At 43.3% G+C, this 18768-nt stretch overlaps 1 protein-coding gene across 3 annotated transcripts; it reads right to left on the minus strand.

Annotated features, from left to right (window-relative positions):
* Window positions 1-195: 195 nt before the first annotated feature.
* Window positions 196-18261, minus strand: smarca4b (SWI/SNF related BAF chromatin remodeling complex subunit ATPase 4b). 3 transcript variants are annotated; one of them, XM_026170680.1, is made up of 34 exons: window positions 18054-18261; window positions 17359-17615; window positions 16459-16591; window positions 15387-15929; window positions 15088-15186; window positions 14598-14856; window positions 13521-13647; window positions 13176-13349; window positions 12907-13080; window positions 12639-12812; window positions 12478-12525; window positions 11894-12024; window positions 9676-9733; window positions 9456-9565; window positions 9194-9341; window positions 7880-8043; window positions 7698-7764; window positions 7508-7618; window positions 6698-6940; window positions 6494-6607; window positions 6227-6334; window positions 5928-6014; window positions 5655-5701; window positions 5395-5561; window positions 5106-5269; window positions 4625-4852; window positions 4431-4508; window positions 4112-4330; window positions 3694-3956; window positions 3159-3267; window positions 2906-3007; window positions 2425-2557; window positions 2112-2251; window positions 196-1893 (listed from the first exon to the last, which is right to left on the minus strand). In XM_026170680.1, the coding sequence occupies exons 2-34, from the start codon at window positions 17572-17574 to the stop codon at window positions 1858-1860; spliced, it is 4974 nt and encodes a 1657-aa protein (XP_026026465.1). In that variant the 5' UTR covers window positions 17575-17615; window positions 18054-18261; the 3' UTR covers window positions 196-1857. The 3 variants fall into 3 exon arrangements, with proteins under 3 accessions (XP_026026465.1, XP_026026464.1, XP_026026466.1); XM_026170679.1 differs by having other exon boundaries at window positions 4592-4852; window positions 18054-18260; XM_026170681.1 differs by lacking the exons at window positions 5106-5269; window positions 5395-5561; window positions 5655-5701; ... (20 more) ...; window positions 17359-17615; window positions 18054-18261 and having other exon boundaries at window positions 4592-4867.
* Between the last annotated feature and the right edge of the window lie 507 nt (window positions 18262-18768).

The following is an 18768-nucleotide window of genomic DNA, read 5'->3' on the forward strand; positions in this document are numbered from 1 at the left end:
ATCCTGCTTTCTTTTTTTTATGCTTGTTAAGCCCCTTTAATATATGTTATATGGGGCTATGCAAATAAAACCAAATTGAACTAATCCATGTAACAAGCCCTTATATGTTAGTTAAAGTGACGCAAACTATCAATTACCAACATACGGACTAATTTTGATTCGTTTAACCACAGCACTACATCACACACTGTCAATAATTTATTGTTTTGTTCCAAGTTTTAGCCACAATGAAACAACACAACACAGATGCAAACACCGATGCTTTGGTTCACTCTGGTTACCTACTGTAATGAGATAAGTACAGTACTGAATTTGCAAGCTGTACATACATGCATTGACATTATAATCTGAAAATACTCTATACAGTATATCCAACACCATACGGCCGTGAGGCATTCACAAACAGAGAGGAGCTGACGTCCCTCTGGTCCTTTGTCTTAAAAATTAAAAGCAGAAAAAGTGCCAAAATAGATGAAACTGTTCTGAAATCCTAAAGTCACCACACAACAACAGAAGAACAAGTTACAGTACTCATGTATTACAACCTTGTGATTCTTGAATTCTACAATCAACAGTTGTAAGTGCTTATACTGGAAGTGTGACAGGTAAGCAGCAGCAGCAAGGTAAAGTAGGGTGTTTTTATTCTGTAAAGTAGTGGAGAGTGACTGGGCCTCAGCTCCATCAAACCTCAGACAAATAACTGTGGTGTGTTGCTAAAGAGCTTCTGAGAAGTCTGGAAACACCCTGCGTACACAGCTGGCTGGCTTTCCAACCTAAACAGTCAGAAATATGAGATGTACACACACCTCAGGAATCACAGCAGGTCCAGAGACTGTTGTCACAAAACATCATCAAAGTGAGGCAGAGGTGAAACATCAGGACAGTTTGTCCAAAAATCAAACTTAATGTCTAATAGTAATAGTCTTGATGATAACATTTGAAGCTCCATATTTGGCATTTATAAGCATATGCAAACATTTAATGGTTACATAGCTGGATTCATGTATTTGTTAATAACTGTGACATGGCAGTATAGTCAAACGTAGCTCTAAATCAATAGAATATCTTGATGTTATAACCAATTAGTAAAAATAGGTACGCTGAGTCATACTATACTGGTCACAAATATACATTAAATGTTTATATATAGCTTTAAATAAATGCCAAACAGTGGAACTTTTAAAATAAAGTGACATTGCAGTACATGTTTCCATTAGACTAGAATTTGCCTCACACAAAGCTTCAGGGCATTTATCTGAAGACAGGCTGATGAAGACTCCTAGCATGTTATCTCTACACTGTTATCACATATAATATCTAGATAATTACTGAAATAGGTCTTAAATATTGGTACACTAAAATTAAAGAAGAGATCTGTTTTTAATTATAATTACACATTTTACTTAAAAAAAGATGACAATAAGGAACTTTTCCCACCTTTGCTTATTACAAACATGCACGTCCTGCTCTGTGTAGTGGGCAGCAGCTTTTAACTTATCAGAATACACCTTTATGTTACCGCCTCATGGTTTGCTGACACAGCATCTTTTGCTGTTGTGTTTTTTGTGTGCTATTCTCTTCATAGTTGTCACCAATGAAGCAGTAATTAGATTATATCTGTATACAAATATCTCAACACTCCCTGTGCAACATATATTTTATGGTATATGGAGCCATCTGATGATCACATGTCTTTGCAAATGTACAGAAAGAAACTCCTCTTCTTCGACTTCTCTCGAACATATTTGACTGAGGGTGGATGGAGTGGACCGAGGCATGTTTTATTACTTTAGAAGTGTTGATTGATTTGGTGGGATATCCCTTTATACACCCTTCTCTCCTAATTCACAGTACAGTTCAGGCCTCCTCATCGGTGGCACTTGGGGAGCGCTCCTGAAAAAAGGAAACAGAGATATGTTTTAGTTGACTGGGAAAGACTTCTAGTTTCACACATTTTACAGGTTTCCTGAGATATCCTGCAAACTAAGAAACAAAAAAACCAAACGTGTATATTTGTGCATCTACCTGCACTGAGCAAAAAACTATCAACCCCATAAAAATTCCCCACACAAATGCTTGCAAGGTTTAAAGGAAAATGACAAAAAAGTTACCTCTTCCTGCTCATCCTCAGAGTCATCATCACTGACGACCGGCTTTGCTCTGGTGCGTCCCGTCCGTCTGCTGCGTCCCTTCCCTCGATCTCCACCTTTATCCTTCCTGCTCAGACGGATTTTCACCTTCACTGAACGGGCTGGAAATCAACACACATGGAAAGAACATGTTGTCAGAGTAATCATACAGAGAATTTTGAGATGTTTGCCAGAGGACATAAAAGGACAAACTCAATCTAAATCAGTTAGGACACAGTCAAATACAACTGAACAGTTTCTCCTCTTTATGCACGACATGCACAGGCATGCTCACATTCGGACTCTGATCCTTCCTCCTGCTCTTCCTCCTCTTCTTCACTCTCCTCTCCCTCACTTTCCTCCTCTTTCTCGATCTTCTGCCTCAAGCTGGTGAATACCGACTGTAGAACGATGGAGTCCTCGTATATCTGCTCATAAACACAGCGGGCAGATGCTGATTATGATCATGTGGCTGCAGGGTAAAGCATTCAGCCTCAACACATCATTTAAACACTAATCATTTATCAGCAACTAGTAATTAAATGTCTGATACATTGCCCTGCATGATGAGTTTTCCGATGAGGTCTTTTATGCCTTAATGCGACCTCAGAGTGCTCGCTTTCGTCAGCTTTAATCAGGCTTCACTTTCAACTGTAATCCATCCACAGGAACTAATATGTACCAGTTAAATAACACAAATTCTGATTCAGATTTGTCTTGTGCAAGTAAAAAACATAAAACAGCAGGTGTTTTTCTATACAGCACATCTGTCTCACCAGCGACCCCTCCAGGTTGAAGGTCTGAGCATTCTGGAAGAGCAGCATGACGTCTCTCTCCAGGTCACCCAGACTGCGGTAGCGATGACTTCGAATCCTCTCCTAACATTGAAGACGCAGCACAAACATTGGGTATGTAAGCGAGAGAATAACACACCAAGCGAGTCTGTTAACCTTTAAACACGTTTTTTTTTTAATGTGCTCTGCTGCAGGAATGAAAACATGTTCCAAATAACACTATTTATAATCTTACCTTGATCTTCCTGAAGTCTACCGGCTTGCGGATGAGTTCGTAGTACTCGGGCAGCTCTTTTCGAGACGGCAGCTGGATGAACACCTCGCTCAGCTGACGCCCACTGGCGCTGCAGGACATGACATTATTATCACGAGACCAAATATCTGAAATATGTCTGCAATATCAATCCAATTGATCATAGCTCTCAAAGCGAGTTTGCTGTTGGCTATTTATTAAAAGTGTTACAGGGTTTTTTGCCACCCCAGACACGTGAATGTGTTTAGTCCAGTCAAAATATAAACTGCCACCCCGGTCTTCCTAAAGACCAAACCTAACAACTGCTATCAGATCCTCTTATCATTATATACATTTGGCATAATCTTCAGTCTCAGCATTCATGAAATCACTTTGTGACATCATGGGGGCTACAATCTGGGGTTTTTACCCCTTTCTCATGACACAAAGAAAGCCTGGCAGGTTGAACTTTCTTTCTAAATAGACTAAAATGACTGAAAAAAAGTTTCAGATTTTCCACAATCACAATTTCTGCTACCTGTCTTTGTATTTGATGACAGCGTCCACAATTTTCTTCATCTTTTTTGTGAGGGTGGGAGGATTTGGTGAGAGTTTTTCGACAGGTGGCCGTCCCCTCTTCCTCTGCCTCTTCCCATCATCATCTTTATCCCCCCGTCCACGTCCCCCTATGGAAGAGGAGGGACCAGGGAGATCCAGGTCACGGTCTCGCTTCCTCTTGCGGGTCGTCTTTTTGTGCCGCACCTCTTCCTCCATCTCCTCCAGTGTGCCTTCCTCTATCGCCTGAACAGGGAAAGATACAGAGTGAGAGATTAGCATATAAGTGTTAAAATTACCCCCCCCCCCCCACACACACACACACAAATTTGCCTTTTCCTCCAGAAAGCCAGTTAGTTTAGAAGCCAATTTATATCCTGAAATCTTTGTCTCAGGCGCACCTTGAGCCACTGCTTCTCAGTCAGCGAATCGCTGTAGTCCACTTCCTTCCGTTGTCGGGAACCTCGGCCAAACATTTTCTCCTCCTCTTCCTCACAGGTAAGTCGCTCAACCTCAGCATCGTCCTTCATGATCCACGTGGGCAGCTCGTCCTCCTCCATCAGCCGTGGTTTTCGTCGTGGGTTACGAGCCTCCTCGCGGCGTCGGTCCAGGTCCATACGCTACGGAAGCAAGAAGAAGAAAACACAGGGAAAGATGTGGGGACACAATATTATTGCGCGGTTGAATCTTTACCTCACATTCAAACACACAGAAACTCACCATGAACAGCTCGAACTCCTCTTCACTCCTAGCAATCATCTGGTTGACCGTCTCATCATCTGGCACCTCATCCTCCTCCTGAATACAGCAGACACACAATGGCAGGTAGAGCAGAGGAAAGCACACTCCTTAAATTGTGTGTTGGCGATGCACGCACACACATTCATGTGTAGGCACACGTCTTGACCCCAGACCTCGTCTTGCTCCTCGTGCTCCAGGATGGCCTGCAAAAAGGCCCTGCGCTCGTGGCTGGAAGACTTCTGGTCGAACATGCCGGCCTGGATAACTTTTTGATCCACATTTAGTTTGTATTTGGCCGCTGCCAGGATTTTCTCCTCGACACTGTTGACTGTACAGAGACGTAGCACGCGTACCTCATTTTGCTGACCAATGCGGTGAGCTCTGTCCTGTGCCTGCAAGTCCTGGGTAGGAGAGAAAGATAAAGAAAGTTAAGCTGTGGAGCCCAAACCTTGCCATTTCTGCTTTCACTGTCAATAAATTGTGAACACTACAATATTAAATACTGAAACCTAAATATCTTCCCCAGTATTCTGAGGACAGACCCTGGACTTTTATCTTCAGCCTCTAAGTGCAAAAAAAAAAGGCAAATCAAAGCTGATATGAGCTTGAATGCTGATTTGATTAAAAAAAAATCAATATAAATATGCATCACACCTGATGTGGGTTCCAGTCGGAGTCAAAAATAACTACAGTGTCGGCAGACTGCAGATTGAGGCCGAGGCCTCCAGCCCTTGTGCTCAGGAGAAAAATAAAGTACTCTGACTCTGGGTCATTGAATGTCTTCAGTAACATTCCTCTATCCTCAGCCTTTGTTGTGCCTGAGAGGTATGAAGGTGGGAAATAAGAGGAAATGCAGGCAATAATTCACAAAAAAGATAAACCAAAGGGAAACTAATAAAAAGGGGACAACAAGAACTGATACGCATACAGATCAGTGTCTCACCATCCAGACGCAGGTATTTGAAGTTACGGTAGGCAAAGTAGTCCTCCATGATGGTCATGAGTGAGGTCATCTGACAGAAAAGCAGCACTTTGTGGTTTGTGGCTCTCAGCTTTGGCAGAATTCGATCCAGCACCTCAAACTTTCCCGATGCCCGATACAGGTCAGGACTGAGGGAGCGAAAGGAGGATATTTTTTTTACAAAGGCTGCAGTTTGTTTGTGTGTGTTTGAGATCAGGACCTAAAGAGGAAGCAGTACTTACCCCTGAACTATCCCACCAGAGAATCCTAAATGTTCAGAGAAGGATTCCTACAAACACAATGTACAACCGAACATTTCAGTTCAACGGTGGCTTTATTTTGATGACTGTTAGCTCACTGACACATCAAACAGAAGTCAGAAATGGCTGCTCTTATCCTCAGAAATTCTCTTTATTATAATAACAAAGAGAACCTCTGATGATAAGAGCAGGACTGAGAAACACAGGCAAATAACTACAGACAAAGTATTTATGTGTCGGGCTCGTCAGTGTTACCTCTATTTGCTGAAACATATAAGGGTGATTGCAGATCTTCCTCAGCTGCATGATGGTGTTCATCAGTGTCTTCGTGCCCCCTTTACCCTATTGACCGTGATATGATAAAAATGTTTTTACTGCTAATAACTGGGAAGTGTGGGGCGTGGACTTGAAGTACATGCAAAAAAAAAAATCCAACATGGAAAGAAAAGCGTCTGGACTTTCTTTCCAAGCTCCTTAGACTACGATGACCTGGATGACTGAGAACCTTCACAGACATAATACAATACAATACTTCAAATTATGTGTTCCTTCACCTTCTTGTCTTTCTCTGATCCATCAGTGAGCAGGACTCCCTTGGCCTGCATGTGCCTGTAGAGGACTCTCTGAAGAGAAGACATGTCACACTTGATCACATACTCCACCTGAGGGATAGGAGAAAAACATGTGTTTCCATTAAGCATGAATGCACAACATCAGAACAGAAAACCTTCATTTTCTATACGTCTCCTCAAGAAATGATGCTAAAGAAAACAAGAGCTGCTTAAACGGGATGTTGCCTTTACAGTGCGTGTGAAACATGCCTTTTCTGGAAGCTGTGCCTCCACCTCCTTCTTCAACCTCCGTAACAGGAAGGGGCGTAGCACTTTATGGAGACGACGAATAATCAGAATTGTCTCCTCTTCATTAAGGTCCACCTGAAGCGGAAGAAAGAGAAATTTCACACTCTTATTTAGCAAACCAGACCCCTGCTGCAACCTCAAAACTCTTCCTATATTTCTGCACACCTTCTCTCCAGTCATAGCGAAAGGGGCGTTAAACCACTGTTCGAAGGTGCTGCAGCACTTGAAGATAGTGGGCAAGAGGAAATTGAGCAGCGCCCACAGCTCAGGAAGTTTGTTCTGCAGCGGCGTCCCCGTCAGCAAGACGCGCCGCGGAGCAAGGTAATGGGTGTTCAGGACCTGGGTCAGTTTACAGTGGTGGTTTTTCATGCGGTGGCCTTCGTCTACAATCATGTACTTCCAACGGATCTGAAGGAAAGAAGAGGATCACGTGGGCGAAACCACAGTGCCAATACCCTGTATCACTGCTCCTGTCCAGCCACATCAAACCAATAACTGAAAGTGCGTAAAAGGAGGATTTTTTTTTGTCCACTTTGTCCTGATGACTCAAGTTGGCCCAGTCCCAGGCTAGTACCTGTAACCATCACATGGGAAAGCCTTGCCTGAAGCGCAACACCCACCTGTGAGCACAGTCAGGAACCCTATATGACTACATGAGTGCATAGCAGCATGATGGTCACAGAGGACAGTGGGAGACGTGGTTTACAGGTCGTGTCAGTGTGTTGCAGGACCTAGGAGAGAGAGCACTGAGATGCAGGGGGAGGTCAGATTGGCCAGACTCAAAAACTTTTAGAGGATTTGGGGGGATTTAAGGAGCCAAAGACACAAAAACCTTAAGTAAAACAGAAGTATGATAAATAAGGTATGAAAAGAAACAAAATGTTTTTAATCTGTAAAGGAAAATCTACGCCATCACAGCCTCAATGTGTTCGCTCATTTCCTTGAGTCCGTGTTTGTCCGTGCAGTCAAACTCACCTTGGCCAGTACTTGTTTGTCCTTGATGATGTACTCATAAGTGGTGAGCAAAACATTAAACTTGCCACTACGCAGCTGAGGGACAAACGCTCTTCTAGCAGCAGGAGACCCCTAAAAAAAAAGGTTCAATATCTCAATAATTCTTTAGAAGATTTTAAGATAAAGACAGGCACGCCCATTTTTGTGTTACCTTGTAAGACACTTTAACGACTGATGGCGCCCATTTGTCAAACTCATACACCCAGTTAGAAAGAGTTCTGTCAATGAGAGACAGCTTACGTGTAGTTAAACAATTTATTACCGGTACATTCGTCTTTATTTAAGTGCTGTGCAGGACTGAAACACTGTCATAGCAAAAGCGTGCGAGCTCACGAAAGAGGTACAATGATGAGGTAGGGTCCGTTGAGCCGTTTGTGCTCCATGAGGTATGTGATGAGAGCGATAGTCTGGATGGTTTTTCCCAGACCCATCTCATCGGCCAGGATCCCATTCAGGTTGTTGTTGTAAAGAGAAACCAGCCACTCCAAACCTTTAATCTGAAAGTCAAAAAAAAAGGAGGGGGTTATTTATTACTGCTTTGAAATCTGAGAGACTCTGTTTCCTATGATGTCCCACTTCAATGTAAAGTCCTACTTTTTAAGAATCTGCCAAAAAGGACACTCACATAGAAAATCGTAAAAAAAACATCCCAAGAAAATAAGAAAACATTAATGTGGGCATTAAAGAAATACTTATTTTATTGAAACAAATAGAATATTGATGGCAATGGTATAAGAATCTATGGGGGTACACCTATAGTAGTTTTTGAGTGCATGCTGGACAGACGGCTCAACAAATCTATAAGATTTACTATAAATTAAAGAAAGAATTAATTGGGTCTGAACAAATTTGAGGAGAAAGGATAACAGAAAAGGCAAAAATAATAGATAAGTAGTGGAAATAGTCAAAAGAAATTATGAAAGAATAAAATAGAAAACGTTAGCCCCCCCAATAGACCCTATGACAGCTGCCCCCCTAAAGAGAATAGATAGACGGATGCAAAATAGAAAAGCCTATATTAAAAAATTCTACCCCTTCCATCCATCCATTCGCTTCCACTTATCCTTTTCAGGGTTGCAGGGGGCGCTGGACCCTATCCCAGCTATCATAGGGCGAGAGGCGGGGTACACCCTGGACAGGTGGCCAGTCTGTCGCAGGGCTAACACACAGAGACAAACAACCATTCGCACTCACATTCACTTCCACATTCACACCTATGGGCAATTTAGACTAATCAATTAACCTATCCCCACTGCCCACTACCCCTCCGCCTCAAATTAATTTGAAAATCCTACCTTGTTTTGTAAGAAAGAGCGTTTCTTTGTAAGTCAGCAAACTTACAAATTCAGCAGAGGATCAAATAATTATCTCCCCCACTGCATTTTGTAATAAAAAGCCTGAAAACCACTGAATTATGGCAACCTTCAAATTAATTCGCCTTTTAATGTCTCTATGTCTTTAATTAATATGGCAACAACCAGAAGAAGAAGCAGAGTAAGTGCATAATTTCCTTTGGGATTATTAAAGTATTCTGATGAAGTATAAACAATATCCAGTCCTGACCAGCGTGCAGCTAAAGATGTAAAATGTCTGAACTGCAGGATTTGTCAGTGCTTCGTGTACTTGCTTGTGCTTGTGCGTGTTCACCTGATACTGTTTAAGCTGCCCATTTATCAACAAGCTGGACTGTTTCTCCACCTTCTCTGTGACAGCGTGAGCCACAGAGTAATACGACTGGAGTCCTCGAGCAAACGCTGCACCGCTATACTCATCGTCCACGTCCTGTTTAGCATTTCTGTAAAATGACACATAAAGTCTTAATCAGTCACAAAATTAATGACATTTGGTGGAATTCGCTGTATTTAAACAGCACATACGTTGCACAAAAATGAACGTTACATGAACTCACTCAATGATGTGTCGGACGTCCACCTCTGACACATCTTCACTGTCTGGGTCTGTAATCTTCATCTTGTCCTCTACTGGAGCTGCCGAAGGCTGAGGCTCCTCTTCTTCCTCCTGAGAGACAGCATGTGAACTAAAAGTTGCTTTTAACTCCCACTGGATGAACGAATATGAAGTGGCTTCAAACACATCTCACAAAAAAATAAAAAAATAATTAAACCAACCTCCTCCTCTTCCTCCTCCTCGCTGTCTTCACTGTCTGAGCGGGGAGCCACCTCATATCTGGACAAATTTACATAAATACACTTTGAAAAAATTTGTCCCTTGATATTGTCCTTTAACGCTGAAAGTAGCTGTCAGGGAACGACAAAACCGCTGAATGACAAATAATGACAAAGAGAAGATGTTGCTGTTCTTGAACATTTTGAATAAGTGGGGCAGAAATGTATATATGAGACTATTTTGTTAAAAACTACATTTCTCCAAATGATTTAATCATCCGTAAAGCTCAATCTCTATCTGTGCTGCGGGTGTCGTTATGCTCAGCTGTGTCATTTTAAGTAAATGCTAATCACTTGTACAGTTAGTATGTGGTTGTGTGAAATTTTGAACAATTGGACAGATCGCCTGACAGTCTATCGCAGGGCTAACATACTGAGACAGAGTCAAAGGAGCTTGCAAAGAAAAGCGTCTGGACTTCTTTAAGTTGCTTGAAGACGTTTCACCTCTCATCCGAGAAGCTTCTTCAGTTCTAAGGTCAAATGGTGGAGAGTCCCAGATTAAAACCAAGTGGGAGTGACCCCCCACAGAGGGACAAAAGGACCCCCTGATGATCCTCTAATCGCTTGAGCCAAGGTGTGAAAATGGGTGTGGGTCTGGGGAGGGAACTCAAAACTTTTGGATTATAGATGGTGTCAGGAGAGTCTTCTCCAAGCATTTCAGACCCAGCAACACACTCAGGCAAAAACTGGTTCACCCGAAAGACAAAACTCCAAAACACAGACTTAACAATGTGGTGTACGCTGTACAGTGCAGCGAGGAATGCCCAGACCTCTACATTGGAGAGACCAAACAGCCACTTCACAAGCGCATGGCACAACACAGAAGAGCCACCTCCACAGGACAAGACTCAGGAGTCCATCTGCATCTTAAGGACAAAGGACACTCTTTTGAGGATGCCAATGTTCACATTTTGGACAGAGAGGACAGATGGTTTGAAAGAGGAGTGAAAGAAGCCATCTATGTCCACTGTGAGCGACCATCTTTGAACAGAGGCGGTGGTTTATGACACCAACTCTCTGCCATCTATAATCCAGTTTTGAGATCCCTCCCCACACGCTTTAACACCCACTCACATCCTGGGCCATCTGACCTCAGGAATTCGCATGATAAGGTGGGGCCAGGTTTCACAATGAGCTCAACCGAAACTCTGGCTGATTGGGACCCACACCCAGTTTCACACCTTGGCTCAGGCGATTAGAGGATCATCAGGGGGTCCTTTTGTCACTCTTTGGGGGGTCACTCCCACTAGGTTTAAATCTGGGACTCCCCACCATTTGACCATAGAACTGAAGAAGCTTCTCGGATGAGAGGTGAAACGTCTTCAAGCAACTTAAAGAAGTCCAGACGCTTTTCTTTGCAAGCTCCTTTGATTACGATGACCTGGATGACTGAGAACCTTCACAGACATATACTGAGACAGACAACTATTTATACTCAAATTAACACCTAAGGCCAATTTAGAACCACCAGTAAAACTAACGTGCATGTCTTTGGACTGTGGAAGAAGCCGGAGCACCCAGAAAGCACCAACAGGGAGAACATGCAAACTCTAGACAGGAAGGCTCCAGCCAGCGAATTCAAACCCAGGACCTTGTTGCCACGAGATAACACGCCGCTCTTCCACCCCTTAACTAAAAGTGTTGTCTGTGCTGTGTGTTTTGTCTGTCCTAGACATAGCTTTTCACCAGATTTTTTTGTCCTTTGGTGCATTAAAAATAAAAGTAATACGCATATCTATACTCCTCAAAAGCTGTAGATCACTGCACATGAACTGAAATCAGTTAACAAAAGAAAAGAACAAAAGACAGGCTAGTTTGATGTTTTTTTTCTATGAAAAGTGTGGAGTCAACTGAAGAACCTTTGTAATGTAACGACATAATTGCAAGTGTAATGTAATTACAGTTTTAATGAATTTGAAATGAATTATACCCAACAGGCTGTGTGATATCACCATACCCTCAAACATCAAAGAATGATCCCTCTATCCTTGATCCTGAATGTTTGTGTTAAGATCTACCTAAGAGACTGTGTTCAGTATAAGACGTGCAGAAAAATTAATAACCTGTAAACATCATCTCTCTGGGCAATTGCATTAAAACATTTATATGTCTTTTCTATAAACATTTGCACAAGTTCCTTCCTCTTTGCATCCAGACTCACCCAGGGTTCATCTCCAGCCAAGTTTCCAGCTGTCCAGCTTTGGGAGCGTCCACCCCTGTCAGGATATTCCCACTGTCCACGTGGATGACCTTCACTGGCAGGTCACTCATCTGACTCGTCTCATCTAGAGGCTGCAGGAGTAGAGAGGGTTTGTTTAAGACTTTAAATGCCGACAGAGATTCAGATGGTTAATCACTGGCGCTGCAGCTATTTGATCAAACAAACAAGTTCACAGTATCAAGCAAATTCCCAATTATTTGTAATTCAGTACAACACGTGCTCTATAAATATTTTTTACAGCGAAACCACTTTGCTTTCTTGTTGTGATAAAGTCCAGGTGTTTATCATTGTGCTCAGTCAAATAGCGGGTGATATTTTGCTTGTTTTCCGAGTAGCAAAAGGCTTTTGTTTGGTCTCCTGTTGCGGGTTACCATGTCATGTGATGTCAGCGCCGTTTGTGCCTGATGAGAATCGAGCTGAAGAAATGATTCCCCGCAGTGAACAGTGACTTAAAACTGCAGCTTCTACTCCTGTACCATGTCTTTATCTCTACAGTCTTCATTAAGGCTTCTGCATTTGCTCACCTCTCCATCAGGACCCATAGCAGGAGTCTGACCCTCTGCATTCTCCACCTGCAACATAAGGGAAAAATAAGTAATCAGGTTATACGTGACAGAACATAATCAGAAACAAAAATCAGTGTTACGCAGACTTTACAGTGGAGTGTCTGTGTTTGTCGATGTACCTTCTTCTTTTTCTTTTTCTTCTTTTTCTTCTCCTTGAGGGCCTGTGCAGCTTTGTGAGCTCGGACCAGCTCTGTGAGGTTTGCAACGTACTCGTCGGTCTGCTGCAGCAGGTAGGCCAAGCGCTTATCCTTCTTCTGGTCGATGAGTTTGCGGTAGCCCTCCTCATCCTCAGCCTGGGTAAAAAATATGGTACAATGTGTAGGAGGGATTTGTGTACTGCTACGTTCGTGATGGGCATTAAGTGATATTATAGTTTCTTCTTTTTACCATGAGCCTCCTCATCCTCTCTTTCTCAATACGCTCATTCTCCTTCTTCTGCTCCCGCTCGGTGTTGGCGTGGTAGGTGGCCACAGCTTTGGTCAGTTTCTGGATTTTGCCTGTGATCGAACGGTGGTACTCCTTGAAGTCTTTGGCGTGCTGAAGGATGCTGTTGAGGTACTCCTTTGTTTAGATTGGATGAAGGACAGAAAGAGATTATCAGTGAGAAGCAAAACTTTAAAAAAATATCACAGTTAACCTCGAAGTTTGGGCTCAACCTGATGTTTTTGTCTACGTTTGCGTTCTTGTTCAATCTTCTGCTGTTTCTCCAGTTTCTCTGTGATGCGGGCTTCGCGGAGAGACTGTCGCTTGCTTCGCTTGTAGGCCTTGGCATCAAGGGCGGTCTCTAGAGCTGTGTCACGGCGCATACACACCACCACCTCTTGACGCAGCTTTTAGAGAGAGAGAGACACAATAGAAAACACACAGAAAATGTAAACTCACCAGCAGAACCATCCACACTGAAAACACACACACAAACCGTAATGGTCTCTGATTCACCATAACTGCCAACGATGCATTACTGTTAAGGTTCGAGGTGAGGATGTGACTGTAGTGCATACCTGTCTCTGGAAGTTAAGTAGTCGCAGGGCTTTGAGCTCTATGGTGGCTTTGGTTCGTAAATCACCAGCCAGAGAACCCGGTAGATTCTCTAGCTCAGCAATGCGATGGGTTATACGAGCTTGTAACCTGAAGAAGCAGGTACAACGAGTAGTTATATCCCAGAAAAAAATGTTGTTTGTGCAGGAGCTGATGGTGAGAATTATGAAACATCAAAACCACAACTACCATAGCACACAGAAGAGAAAAGGTACTACTGAGATATTAACAGCCTTTAGTCTAGGTGTGTAGAAGTATGCTAACACTAACATTGTGCCATACAACTAAATAAGCACTAGAAAACCAAAGTTCCCTTCAGAGAGAGGGGTGCATTGAAACCAGGACAAAAACAAAATCACTTTGCAACTGTGTGAAGTGTTTGAGGTGTTGGAGTCGAGAACTTTGCCAGTGGAGTGCCGACATCTTTAAAAGATTTACAGATGACATGCTAGGTCCTTACTCCAATGAGCTGTCAATCATTTAAATAAAAGAACTGATGACATATTACACAACGCAGAGGCAACTTAGTGCAGGCACGAGTATTCATGTATGGGCTTTGAACTTTAGCTTTAACTTTGGTGTGACTTATGCAAACAAGTTTGAAAGTCATGAGGTTTGTGATCAGAAAGATTACATAGAAAGAGTCGAGCCAAATTTGTGGGAATTTGGTGGAAAGGCAAGTGGAAAAGGAAGAAATGATTCAATTCTGGTGTGGAAAAAAACAGCAAAACTGGGTTTGATAGAAGATTTGCTTCCCAAATGTCGATGCAAAAAAATGATGTATTGTTTTGTACTTTTGATTTTTTTGTACTATATTATAAACATAAGATAGAAAATATACAAGAAAAAGCTTGTGGTAAATATTATATGCTTTAAAAGTTTTAACACAAAGTAAAGTAGGCCATCTCTAAATATATGTACTGATTATGGTACATATACAACCCTTAAGAGTCAGATAACTAAAGCTCAATTTAGCTATTTTGTTCAACAGATAAATAAATGGGACAGAGGATAGCGCATCCCCCAAAAGACTTGGTTACCTGTACTCCCTCTCCTGCAGTATCTCCACGGGGTCGAGGCCACAGGGTTTCTGAATGGGTGTAATGCGGTTCTGTTTGGCATGGTAAGGCATCATGGGAGTAGGCTGCGCAGGCTGGCCGGGAGACTGGGTCTGCGGGGGCATCACCGGGGAGGCAGCCGGCGGAACTGAAGGGGGAGCAGGAGATGGCCGGCCAGTGGGCTGAGGGGGGATGAGTTTTTGTGGAGCGTTGGAGGGGGCTGCTGCATTCACCATGGGGCCTGGAGGAAAGTGTAGTGAGGAAAAGTCACTGTGGTCTACACAAAATGATGAACGTCTAAAGGAAAATTAGGAATTACAGCAGAACTAACACTGCACGACAGCATAGTTCATCTCTTCTATCAGCACTTAGTCGGCCGTTTTTACACTAACAGCCTAACTAGGTTTCAACAAAGATGCTCCTAGTGAAGAGACAGTCAGTTTTCACAAGGTCTTATAGCAGCACCACGTACCTTCGGGCCATGACTTGGGAGGTCCATTAGTATTTTGACCCTGCATCCCAACTGGGGTTCCTGATGGGCCGGGGGGAGGCATATTTGGACCCATCATTCCTAAGAAATCAAAGAATGCAGATTGAATACGGCTGATATCCATAACAAGGCCTTGTTAAAATTTTAGAAACAATACTGTGGGAGATTTATGAAACGCTGAGGAAGACTTAAAGTGGAGGTGTGAATTAGTCTTCTATGTATTCACCCTCAGGTTATAAGAAACAGTACTGCTATTTCGGACATTCCTCATGCTTGCTCACCGTGACCTCGGCTGTAGCCTGAGCCCATTGGCCCTGGCCCTGGTCCTGTTGGACCACCTCCTGGCCCTCCTCCAGCTCCGGGAGCCAGACTAGGCATGGGCTGCTGCATCCCTGGCATTGGCCTCTTTCCTTGGACAGCTATTTGAAGGTGGTCTGGGAGGGGCTGTCCCCGGGCTAGCATCTTATAAGCCATGATCTGGGCTCTAAGTTGGTGAAGCTGGTTCTGGTTAAAGGGAGTTGGACCACCAGGACCTCCAGGTCCCGCAGGGCCGCTGGTATCAAGGCCAGGACCAAGGCTAGGGACACTGGGGCCAAGACTGGGTCCAGGGCTTGGACCTGGTCCAGAACTGCCTGGAGGGACGGGTCGGTTATTAGGACCCAAAATGTGCTGATCTCCACTGGAGCCATCTAATGGTGTAGAGGCAGAGCCAGGACCACCAGAGGAAGAGGAGGAAGATGATGAGGGCATAAGGGGCCCAGAGGGGGGACCATTTGAAGGGATGGGACTTGAGTGATCAGAGCCACCTAATGGAGAGTGGTAGCCTGGAATACACAGAGAAAAAGGCAGGCAGGTAGAGAGAATCACTCTCTACGGGTCCTCAAAGGAAAATTTGATAATAATCTTACAGTCTTCAAGCCAAGCACAAAACACAAAACTTATCATCGTACCAAACCTGAGGCAAACTCTAACAAACAATAAATTATTGTCTAAATTTGATCAAATCCTGGATTATTATTATTATTGTTATGATTATTTCCAGGAGATTGTTAACTGTGATTCACCACGTTAAGCCTGTCTATATCCCATCCTTACAGCACAGAGCAGGCTGTCTTTGTCTGAGCCAGACTGAGCCATGACAGTTGTATATCATTCAGTATTTCAATAATGAAACAGTGAAACGGTTTTCATGGTTCATGTTACAGCTGGTGACAACAGAGACACTCCCCTCTGAGCCAGTCAGGACACATAGTCACACCACTGCCGTTAAGTCATGCTTAAAAGCCGTCACATGTCTTACGCAATGTAGGAATTAAGCAAATTGCTTAAGAATGGTTTAGGTAACATGCCTACCTTGTGAGTGTTGGTCTAGAGGACTGGGTGGGGGGCCCATACCACTGTGCCCGCCCTGTCTCACTGACAGTCCCTTCATCTGACTTAAACGGCTCTCCTCACTCAAGCTTTTCTCGTGCAAACCCTCCATGGGCTGTGGGAGGAATCAGACAGTACTGAAGTTAAACACTATCAGTTTTGTCAAAAGTCGCCATTGCAGAGGATTTGCAGAAGTTTCACTGAGTTAAAAAGCAAATACCAAAGGCAAAACTTAAGTAAGCAGAAGCATAGTTATATGAAAAAAAAAACATGTAGAGTAAGAGCAGTTAACCAATGTCAAGTCAAACATGTTCGATTTTTGGGTCAAATATGGAAGAGGAGCATTGATTGCTCACAGGCACAGGTGCTACTTAGTGCATATCAAGTTTTCAACTCTCAGTGAATAATAATGTTTAGAAAAAAACACTGAAATAAATCACGTACCCGTAGTTAGTGGAACAAATCAATGGTTTTCTTAGGTTAAATATTTCTGATACATTCTCCTTCAAGCTTAGCTAGTAGTTAATCATTTATTTAGTGAATAAATATTAGATAATATGTGTGTCTATTAACATTATACTGATATTTAGATCTAATAACTACAAAGAGCAAAATTAAGCATGATGAAAACATCAAATTTAAATGAAGATGGAAATCTGAAGATGAAAATGCTTGAAAGCTTTGCTGTACATGTGCATCATCTACACTTCATTCTTAAGCAAGTGAAATTAATGTTTAAATCCTTTCTGTTTAAGAGTCACTGTAAATCTGTAGCAATGAGGTTTAAAAAGTAATTGCTGACAAACTGCGGTTCCCTAAAGGACGGCAACACGAGCAGCTGCTGAGAGCGTCTCACTGGGACTGCTGCCTGAATGCCCTTACTTTGTGCAGAGGGTGCATGCTGTCCGGGCCATATCCAGAGGGCCCTGGCTGGGAGTGTCCAGAGGAGGGAGGACCAGGGCTGGGGCCCATCATACTGTGAGAGGAGCCTGGGGAGGGTCCGGGGCTGGGGCCAAGCATAGCCCCAGGAGAAGGACCCGGCCCAGGGGAGGGACCAGGGCGAGGGGTGCCTCCCATGGGGGGATCAGGTGTTGACATGATCGCCTGGGATCTCCTGCTCCTGGATGAGCAGGAGGGACCTGAGAGAAGGAAGAGAAATGACAAATTTCAGTAAGAGGGCAATGAAATATGCACCAATTACTTATCTGAGAAGGAAGTAATAAGGTTTTGGTTTGGACAATTAAAAAATCATGGCAATAAAGTCTGCATATGACTTCAGCTGCATTTCTAATAAATGATGAGGGTGCACAGTCTTTGCGGGATAGGGGTGAATTTTTGTCCAGCCTATCAGATGTAGACTCTCTGCTCGCCAGCTGCGCTGCACCAAATCACCCGTTGCGCGCATATGCAATTACAGCTGCCGGGTCTACCACTGAACTTGAGCTGAAGACGGGGAAATACAGTAAATTATGCACAAGAGCCCGTGCTGCTGAGAATCTTTTCACTCTGGCATGAAAGGGTGTCTCGTTAAATATAAAAAAGGGGAATGGCGGACTGTGCTTGTGCGACAGACCTACCCGCATCAACAGGATTGGCAGTCCTGGGTGGATTTCTGCGCTCCCGAGCTGATATTTGCGGGTGATGAAGGAAGATGCAGCAGTTGTCGCAATTAGCCTACTCACCCTCTTTGTAATCTGCCTGCAAGCGTTGATTTCTTTCACCGACGTGGCTCGAGCGCCCCCCTCCACAGCTCCTATGACCGAATGTCTAGTCACGGCCGCACGGCAGCGCGCATGCGTGCGCAGAGACGGCAAACCTGTACTCGGCGTGCATCAACCCTGAATTCTTGTTTGAAAATCCAAAATAATCGTGGAATATTAAATGTCGAGATAACCTGTGGCTAGATTTCACCCACAACAGTGAAATCGTGAACGGTGGCTGTGAACACAGGTATTAGAATCACGCGACTTAATAACTGCAACCTTCAAAAGCAACACACACAACCAAAATACACCCGTTTTCTGCAGTGCACATTTGGCATTTTTAATTTTGAGAATTTATTGTGAGGTTTTGCACTTTTCATTCATTGCCTGCTTTCTTTTAAATATGCAGTGTTATCCCGTTTTTTTTAATTTAGTCTCGATTCTGTAAAGCACAAAAAAAAAAAAAAAATACATACTGCATGCTTGTTTTCCCCCACAATTTAAAATACAATAAGTGGTGTCATGGTGGCGTAATGATGTGGAGGATATTTATCATATATTATTTAAATGTCACAGCCTGCCTTGGTGT

This window comes from Astatotilapia calliptera, chromosome 6 (assembly GCF_900246225.1).
Source record: "Astatotilapia calliptera chromosome 6, fAstCal1.2, whole genome shotgun sequence".
NCBI lineage: Eukaryota > Metazoa > Chordata > Actinopteri > Cichliformes > Cichlidae > Astatotilapia > Astatotilapia calliptera.

What these genes read in the sequence shown, in the direction of transcription:
- smarca4b (XM_026170679.1), bottom strand. Translation starts at nt 17,574, where the DNA reads ATGTCAACACCTGATCCCCCCATGGGAGGCACCCCTCGCCCTGGTCCC. An exon ending in CCGACTGGAACCCACATCAG is followed by an intron (nt 4,853 to 5,105) that starts GTGTGATGCATA and finishes TCTCCTACCCAG; the next exon opens with GACTTGCAGGCACAGGACAG. An exon ending in TAGACTTCAGGAAGATCAAG is followed by an intron (nt 3,008 to 3,158) that starts GTAAGATTATAA and finishes CTTCAATGTTAG; the next exon opens with GAGAGGATTCGAAGTCATCG.